Here is a 10,132-nt window from a genome sequence, read left to right as displayed (position 1 = left end):
TTAAATCAATATTCTACAAATTTAATTCAATAAATTCTGGTTGAATTGAATTTGCTGGATATTTTAAGTATACTGGCAGGGCTTACCTTTGAAATGAATCTCACTGTAAAAAGCTATTATGAAATCAACATTCATTTTGTAAAAACAAATAATCTTCCATAATTTATTTGAGTGTATGTGTGTATGTGTTTCTGTACATTCGGATTTTCAAACATCAGATTTCACCTAAGTCAAGTCATACCTATGAAATAAAGGAAATAAAGAGTGTAAAACATTTCAGAACCATGGACAGAAACAGAAGTCCATTTCCTCCCTGGAGAGGAGTGAGGCAAAAATGATGTTAGTCAAAGGTGTTTTAAGGATTAGTACTAGGTGACTTTTGCTGGAAGGCAACACTGAAAGGCAGATGTACAATCCTGGAAGGGCTTTTTATGTATCATTTCTCTGAAAATTAGGTCTCATTTTAGCTACAGTCATCATAACTTCTGACTGTCCTTTGTGGTTTTTAGCTATTATGTAAATTGCCTTATAATACAAGATCATGAGGATAGAAACTATGACCTACCATGATAATTCTGACCACATATATTGAAAATAGAGGATTCTGTTATTCCAAATATTAGATATTGGTAATGTTTTTGCAACACTGACCTTTCCTTTATATACTAGATTTTGCTCTTTAAGCACCCTGGACTAATAGGTGAAGAGTCTGGGAAAATAAGAAACCATTAGAATGTCTCAAGTAATTCCAGAATACCAGTGAGGAAAGGAAATTTGAGGTCTTATCTAGTTCATTTGTCTTTAAATATAACTAAAAGGAAGCCATATGAGAACCTGGGTCATTAAAAAAAATCTTCAAAGAAGGTACCATAACTTCCCCTGGGAGTCAATTCAAATGTTTAGTAAACCTCAGTATTGATTTTTTTCTTTTATTATAGCTTTCCTCCTTCACCAATGTCATATCCTGACAACTTATTAGAGTGTAGTAGTGACCTTGAGTTCAAGAAAGTTGGAAAGTTGCATTCCTCTCTGACTCAATCTTGCTCAGTTCTTCAGTACTGGCCTCCACTACCTAGTACTGATATTGAATTGCCCTAGGATCTTTGTTTTTCTCCATCTATTGGATTGCTGAAATCTTAACTCTCCACATGTCTAAGGTCACCTTTTTCTTTCAAAATCTGTCTTAAATCATTAATAGAAAAAAACATAATTTATGGTATGTATTCCCAGTGCTTTTTACAATGCCTGTCCTGGGCATCAAAATTGCCAGTTTTGTTTCTGCTAGAAAAGGATTTGACTCTCTTCTAATTTAGGATCATCCTCTCTAAGTATGGTAAGGCTCATCAGCAGAAAACTTGTCCCCAGATTTTTGTTTTTACTGTGACAGTCTAGGAAACATGGAAACGTTGTATTCCTTGCCAGAGAATAGAATATTTACACTTTTGAAATCATGACTCTTTCAGAGTATAAAAGAATACCCAACTCTGGTTCCTAGATGCTGTAATTTAAGCCTGTTTCCTCATGTCATATATTTAGTGGTAATGGAGGATATTCAATGACCATTTTGTAGGTAACAATACTCCATTGACAAGGTGAGTATAATTTTGGAATGTTGACGATGAGTTTGTTTCCCCTGTAGCTTTATTCTCCTCCTTTTAATCAGAGAATTTCTTTCCTCTCCTTTTCCTGGCATGACAATGACACATTCTCCCAATAAACCCAGGAAATTCACAGTGTCTATTTATCCCAGTAGACACAAGCCTCTTAACCACCTTGTTGTGTCTGGCAAATATAAGGGATTAATTGCATATTGCCATAATGGCTGAGCCATCACATTTAGCTGAGTGCACTAATAAAAGGATTATTATTTAACAGTTCAGCTTCCATAAACTGCCTTTTATGCTGCATCCCTGGGTTGGTAGGAAAATTAGAAGGCTATACCAAAACCCATCAGCTTTACTCTGAAGCTATAACACAACCTTTCAGTAATTTTCTTACAGACATTTGTATGTAATTTTTATCCTTCAAGTTGATGTAGAAATAGATTGAGACTAGTTATATGGTTGTCAGTATGAATGGCAATTTGAGTGGAACAATGTGGAGACTGGAGAATAAAGAGCTAAGATTTCTAAGCACAGTCAATATTTCATTCTCTAGCATGGTCAGATGAGGGGGTACCATAATTCATTCAGTATTGTGGTTAATAGAAAATGACCCTATGTATCATATATGGAACACTTATATTTCAAGGATTAGAAGATAAATTAAGCACCAAGACTGAAAATAATTCTTTTTTTTGGTGATCCAGAATTTTGCAAAGTCTGAGGGTAATCATGTTACTTAGAACTGTCAGGGACCTTAGAGATCATTGAGTGCAAATTCTTTTATTTTATAGATTAAAAAAAAACCTGGGTCCCCAGAGAGGGAAAGTTTACTCAAGGTCACATGGGAAATAAGTAGGAGGAAGAGGATTCGAACTGCAAAGCTACTTCCACTACATCATTCTGTCTTTCATCATTAGGACCATCCTGCATTGTTGTTTCATAACTGTTTAGAGTACTATATGGCTTTACATGTACAGAGGAGATTGTTGATGAATAATGATTTTCTCAGTAACAGCTCCGTAACAGAACTGACTGGTATTATAGTCTCCCTTCCCTTCAATTCTATCTAGAAGAAGCAAAAAGATATCTTTTGGTCACAGAGAAAATAAAACTCATGTTTCCTTCCCATAACTAGTACAATGCATGAGGTGTTCTCTTCCTCATGAGATTCCTTTTTGTTTGCTTCTCTGTGTTGTAGCCCTCCAGTAGATTATGAGTTCCTCAATAGCAGGAAATTATCCTAGATCATATATCATATATCTGGAGGTAGAAGGGATCTTAGAGATCCATTAGTTCAACTCCCTCATTTCAGAGAAGGGGAAACTGAGACCAAAAGGCTTTCCCAATGTCACTGTAGAGATGGGATTTCCTCTGAATCTGAATCAATTTCTCTTTCCACCATGTCATACAATCTCTATTGAGTTCTTAAGTATGTCTTTGTATCTCCAGGCAGTAAGCATTTATTAAGGACTATTATGTGTTGGGTACTGTGCACCTTATACAGTATCTTGAAAATTTCTAGTTGCTTACCTAAACACTCTCAATAATTACAGACATGAAAAAAAGAGTATGCACCAGATCCAAATTTATTATTAATACAAACAAGTGTGCCAAACACAATATAGTATCTACTTAAGAAAATATGAACATTTATAATTTAAATATACTTCTTATTCCTAGACCTGGAATATCTATAATTCAATTTAACTCACTTAGTCACTTCAGACATTCCCAACTGGCCCCTCTACAATAAGTATACAGTCACATTTTTCAAGCACATGTTACCACAATAGACATTCACTCCTTTGAGTGGATTTTTTTTTGCATTTTTCCTTTAATATCTCTTTCTTCTTCTTTCTTCCATTCCTTGTCACTCTAAGACATTCTAGTTCCCAAGTGGTTTAATAAATACAGTGTGTGCTTGCTTAACATCACTATATGCCCAACAGGAGGTACAAATCATATAGCAAGAGTTTGGCTCATTAGCAGTCTTTCTAAGGAGCCTCACGGACCAAAAGTAAGGCCATAGCTTTAGTATCATGGACAGTGGCTCCTACGTGGCAGACTTCTCAAGTCAAGGCTTTGTTTCCCAAACTGGCCTGAAATAAAAGTCTTCAATGTATTTATTATCCTTATTTATTTATTTATTTATTTTTATCATTACTAATAATAAGTAAGCTAAAGCCCTCAATTTCTCTGAAGCAAAATTGTTCAAGAGACACATACAAGAGAGACATAACAAGGTTGTTCAAGAGACACACAAAGACATTCACATGAATTCTAACCAGCATAGAGTAAGAACTCAATAGAATGACAAAAAATTAGATCTCTTTTAAATATTATTTATCAAAATATAAAATATAATTCAAAGGAAAATCAATGACACCATTAGCCAATAGAATATCTATTGTTAAGAAAAATAATAAATTGAAGGACATGGAAAACATTCTTTATGCTCAGTCTTAAAAAAACCCCAAACCTCAACATTTAATTTTATATGTGAATAGTGATTAATATAGAACAGTGGGATTTATATAAATATTATTTTTCCATGATAAATACATTCACAAAAATGAATCACTTAATCTTTATAGATATTGCACTTGAACTCATTCACATAAAACTTAAACTAGCATTCCTTGTCACTAAACATTTAAAAAATAAATAGACCTATTATGGGTTAATACACTTTGGTAAATATAAATCCACAAGAAAGCACTCACTTAAGGGGTTAATGGGGAATAGTTAGGTCCATGAAGACTGAAACAGTAAAAAATAGTCACTCCTTGGAATTTGGGTTGTGTAGAGGAGTCAGGACTAACTGCAATATAGTGGCTTTTTCCCATTCATTTATTGCAAATCCTGTTCAATTAAATACACATACACTCTTCTTTGGGACCTTAATGGATTTAAAACAGATCATGAAGGTAATTTGTTCTGGTGAGAACCTTACTAGATTCTCAAGAAAACAAGGATTATCCTGTTTTATAATAAAAGCATCCCATTTTGAATTTTCAGAGTCATTTTGGAAGGACCAACCTGAAGTTTTTCTTAAATAGGATGGCTTTCAGGCCTAGAATTTCATTCATGGCATGGTAAACTGTTGGAAAAGTGATTGATTGATGGAATGGATTTACCTTTTTTTTTGAAACAGAGAACTAGATGCATATGAACTTAAACAAAGCGGGTGTGTATGTGTATATGTTTGCAGGATATTATAGGGAAAACCTGATTCATTTACACACTGTATTTGTGCTTGTTGGGGAAATGCAGGGAAATAGGTTTTCATCATTATAACAGTCCAGATGTAAACCAGAACTAACCCTAAGGGACAATGGGAGTCCAGTATAGAGAAGCAGGTGTGTTTCTCTGTTAACAGTTTCTGTTTACTATTTGGGAAAGCTGACTATACATATGAATTGTCAGGGAGAGTGGATTTTGTCTTTATTTAAATCTTGGGGGACTTGAGCCCAAAATATTTGGTCCATTTTTTTATCACCTCATATAAAGCAAATTAGAGAATGTCTGTACAAGAAGAACTGTGGATCTTGTTTTCATTGCTACATGGCTTTCATGAAGAGCAAACTTGGAATTCTAAGCTTAAAAAGCTTATTTGGAGTTTTGAAAAAAACCCAACATGACAATCCTTTTAGATAAAATAAAGCAGAGAGCTGTATCTATGTAGAATTCCACAAACTCATGAGTCCTCTGGAAAATCCAGTGAAAACTAATGGCAATGGTTTGCTTTTTTGTTGTTGTTTTGGACTCAAGAAATCTTCCTTTTCTTTTACTTGCCAGAAAGATCCTTTGTCTTGAATGTGATGAAAAAAATCTATACATAAGGTTAGTTTGTGGGGATGCTTCTTGGTTGCCCAGGATATATGAACAGAAAGCATTTTGTTTCAGAGCTTTTTCCAAGAGAGCCTAGCAGGAGTGAGAAGGATGGGTAAAGATGCTTCTATTTCCCGAAGTGTCATCTTTAGCACCAGTGACTGATGAGTGGGGATATGTCAAGTCAACAATCCCTTTTTAGGTAAGTGCACAAAATGCAAACAACACCTTGAAAAATGCAGAAACATTCAATCTTAGGAGCTAGGAATAGCATGATGAAGAGATTACCTAAGCTCTTTGAATAAAGAATGGGTAGTATCAATTAAGCACTACTGGGTCTTGGGTGTGTTGGTATAAAAAAAAAAGAGTCATTCCCAGTGACCACATAGAGTGCTGAGACTTGACCATATACTATTTTTTAAATGCTATGGGTCCATATAGACCCAAGAGCAGTATACTCCTGCCTTCCAGAGGTGTCAAACTGGCAGGGACTTTTGCTCTCAGCATGACTTGCCCCCCCAAAAATAAAATCATGCTTCTCTTCCTTTTCTACCAGCCTAATATGGATTCATTCTACTAGTTCTCTCAGGCTACAGAAACATGAAATCTGGTTGCCACTCTTGAGAAGAGAAGTTTCAGGAAGCATAATGTGAAGATCTCAGAGCCCCACTAAATGGAGCAGAAGTGGAAATAGCTTGCTGGTCATGGGGATACTTTTATAGGTTTCCCATTTTTATCGTATTGATAAACCAACATTTTGATACAGTGGGAGTTGGCTGGTGAAATCCAGGGACTACTGGTTATTGAGAAATTATGATTGGTATAGAACTGGACAGGCTGCTTTTGACACTTAAAGAAAGCTTTGAGTGTTCCTGCTGCCATGGTTCGGAATCGCTTGCTGATAAAACAATAGAGGAAGAAGTTGATCGCAGTGTTCAGCAGGGCCAGCATGTTAGCAATGTCTGATATAATATGCACCAACCAGCTATTGTGGATAGGTGACACATAAAGGTGATATAGGATCATTATGATTCTGGGGGCCCAAAGTGTGGCAAAAATGGAGGTGATGGTGAACAAGATGGCGGTGGTTTTTCCTGTGGAGTAGCCACGGAGTCGGAAATTGCTCTTTCGTCTAAGCTTGTATACGATGATAGAATTTAAGATGAAGAAAATGGAGCAGGGCACCAGGTAGACGGTGAAGCAATGAACCCAGATGAGGACGTGGTGCATAGAGGTGCTGATATAGTCTTCGATCCATATATTGGGCCACCAGTAATATGGAATGCTGGTCAGAAAGCAGGTAACATAAACACTTATGATGACTTTCCGAGTACGAGCTGGATAGGAGACAGTGTGGTATTTGAGTGGATGGCAGACTGCAATATACCTGTCAATAGTTAATGGGACGGTAATCCAAATGGAGGTGTGAATGGAAGAAAATTCCAGGACTTCTATGATTTTGTCTGGGACATGAGGCATTTGTTTGTTTAAGATAAAATCTTCCAGTAAAAAATCTACAAACACAATGAAGAAGAGGACCATGATGTCAGCAGCAGCAAGGGCTAAGAGATAGTTATAGGATGACTTCTGTCTACGTGCCACTAGCTGGGACAGGATGATCACAGTTAGGATGTTAGCTGCAGAGAAAAGAGAAATGAATTTCATTTAGAAGTACATATGACATTTTGGTTACCATTAATCCCCCAAGCCCATATCTTATAGGCATGTTCAGTTTCAATCACAGCAAAGTGCAAACAAAGGTTCAAATTCTTTTAATGGGTGGTGTACACATTATCACTTTATAAGCAACTTTACTGTTGATTCAGGTAGGAGGAATGTGGATTGCCTGGATTAACATTTGGGATTTTCCTCCCCTGTTAGACTGCAAGCTCCTTGAGGGCAGGGGAAGTCTTTTGACCTCTTTTTTGTCCCTTGGCAGAGTACCTGACATGCAATAGGTTCTTAATGAATACTAACTGATTTATTGATTGATTTTTGACTGGAGATTCCAGACCTAGGATTCTAACAGAATGATTTTCAGATTCATTTTCAAATTCTGCTCACTCTTTTTGTATCAGTTTCTTTAGTCACGGGCTACCTTGTTCATAATATCCACATATCCTTCTGAAATGGCTCACTGAACTTTGGATAAATTAATCTTTTGGGGTCTCAGTTTTCTCCTCTCTGAAATGAAAGAAGTGGACTAAATGATATCTTCTTTTGAGGATCCTTATTGATCTATCTTATTTTTATACCTCCTATATTTCCCAAATATATTTCCCCTTTACTCCTCCTCCCAAAGGAAAAAAAAAGGAGTGAAGAACCAACAATTCAGCAAAATGAACCAAGACATGTACCAAGTTTGACTTTATATGCAAAGTCCACCACTCATAGTTCCTTCTCTCTGCTAATATCCCTTGCCCTTTAACCAATAAGAGAGAGAACTACATTTTCATGATTCCTTCCATCCCAAACTAATTTATGTTGGAAATTATTATTAAAACAATTTTTAATTCTGAACTCAACACCAAAAAAGTACATTTCCACTTTCCCAGCATAATACATAAAGAATATTGCATATCAAAGTCTGAGTTTCCATTTTGTCTAGCTTATTTTTTTTAATTCTTTAGAGTTTAAGAATTGGTTCCAAAGCAGAAAAAGCAGTAAGGGCTAGGCAATTGGGATTAAGTGACTTGCCTAGGGTCACATAGCTGGGAAGTGTCTGAGGCTTAGATTTAAACCCAGGAACTCCCATTTCTAGGCCTGGTGCTTTATCCACTGAGTCACTTAGATGCCCCTGTCTGGCTTTCTTTTGAAAAAAAAACACAATAATTTCATGTTACTTTCAAATGATTCTGATTGTTGGTGCTTCCTTGTGAGTTTTTTTTTCTCCTATGAGTTAAAAAAATGTTTCAGGAGCCCACCTTTTTGGTATAACCATTGCCATGCATCTTCCCCACTCCCTTTAACAATAGAGGGGGTGAGAAACCTTGGAATGAATAAGTCTAGTCAAGTAATAAAGAATTCACATAGTGGTCCTAGTAAAAAATGTATGTCACTTTTTGAATCTTGTGCTCATCCCCTCTCTCTCAGGGGATGGGGAACAGGATTCACTGTACTTCCTTTGGAGATATGGTAGGCTATTTCATTGATAAGAGTTCTGCTGTCTTTCAGAGTTATGTATTTTTGTAATATTTGCTGTTCTTGTCCAAATGGTTTAGTTTTTGCTTACTTCTATCTGCACCAGATCATACTACATAGAATTCTCTGTAATTATCACTATTGTCATTTCTTATGTTTCTGCATTATTTCAATGAATTCCTATATCAACATTTATCCAGGCATTATTATATTTTAATCAGCATTTATATAGGCTTTAAGGTTATGAGGCACTTTATAAATATTAATTTATAATATATTATTATTAAATTATATTTAAATATCTTTTAATCAGTATTTGTATAGGATTTAAGGTTACAAAGCACTTAATAAATCTTTTCTCCTTACAAAAATCCCATTTTACATATGAGGAAACTGAGGCTGGTTCAGTCACTTGCCCAGGATCACACAATCAGTAAATGTCTGATGCCAAATTTGAACTCTGGTCTTCCTGACTCCAGGTTATATAATTACTAGTTTGCTCTGGAGTTATCAGCTCTCTGCACACATCTGCTTTATCTTTTGGGGCATGTAAACTGAGCCCCACTTTGGGACAAGTCACAAAACTAAGAGCTTTGATGTCTAATTAGTAGGTAGGTAGGTGATACTGAGTCTGGAACCTGGAGTCAGGAAGATGGGTTCAAATTTGGCCCTAGATCCTTATTGGATCGTGAGCATGCTTCTAAACCTCTACCAGCCTCAGTTTCCTCAACTGAAAAATGGGGTTTTTGTGAAAATGAAAAAGAGAAAATATCCGTACAGGGCTTCGCAAACCTTAAAGCCTCGGATATGTAAGACAAGCTCTTTTGACTTCAATAAGGATGAACTTACTCTCTGAAGACCCAGGGGGCCACTTAGTGAAATCTCCATATAAAACAATCCTCTTAGCACAATGTGAGAAGATACTTAGCCATGTGTCTCCATAGTGTAACCACACTCGTTCTGGCTCCTGCTCAAGGGCTGTGTCACAGTTGGCTTGGAGAGGTCTATTTCCCCCCTCCCCCCTCTCTCAAAATGCTATGGAAAATTGTTTTGAAGTGGTGGAGAGTTAAGTGCCCAAATCATATTACAGGTTGACTGGCTCTGGGCTCTTTCCTCGTCCCTCTTGGATTTGCCTTGATCATTGCACTAAAAGCTTTGTATCTTACTTGCATGCGGAATAAGACGGCAATCAAATTACCCGCAGCTTTCATCGGAGCTGATAGAAGTTTACCCACATGATTAGGGATAATTCAAGGGTTTGAGTTCACAGTGTGCGTGGGAACAGTGCTGCTGAAAAAAAAAAAAAAGGACTGCCTGCAAAAGTAAAAGCTGATCTGGCATCCGTCCAGCCATTAAATAAAAATAACACAATTTATTCATTAGACCCCTGTGAAAACGGAACTAAACCTTGTAGGGTCTGAGATTCAGGGTCATTTGGAATCATCGGAAACCCTAAAGTTTGAGTGGGGGCACATCTACCCCTAGAGCCAAATCTTCCCCAATGCCTGTAGACAGGTGGTGTAGGGGACAGGATTCCCGATCTGGAGTTAGGAAGA

General features: G+C 36.6%; 1 protein-coding gene across 1 annotated transcript in view; it reads right to left on the bottom strand.

Annotated features, from left to right (window-relative positions):
- Positions 1-3,172: 3,172 nt before the first annotated feature.
- Positions 3,173-10,132, bottom strand: part of GPR139 (G protein-coupled receptor 139) — a 57,004-nt gene continuing 50,044 nt past the window's right edge. Inside the window, exon 2 of the mRNA XM_001366522.4 lies at positions 3,173-7,072. Coding sequence (XP_001366559.1) covers positions 6,138-7,072 — 935 coding nt within the window. The 3' untranslated portion in view covers positions 3,173-6,137. The remainder of the gene's footprint in view (positions 7,073-10,132) is intronic.

Source organism: Monodelphis domestica, chromosome 7 (genome assembly GCF_027887165.1).
Source record: "Monodelphis domestica isolate mMonDom1 chromosome 7, mMonDom1.pri, whole genome shotgun sequence".
NCBI classification, from domain to species: Eukaryota; Metazoa; Chordata; class Mammalia; order Didelphimorphia; family Didelphidae; genus Monodelphis; species Monodelphis domestica.
Note: the sequence above shows the minus strand (reverse complement) of the source record. Positions and strands in the feature narration are given on the sequence as shown.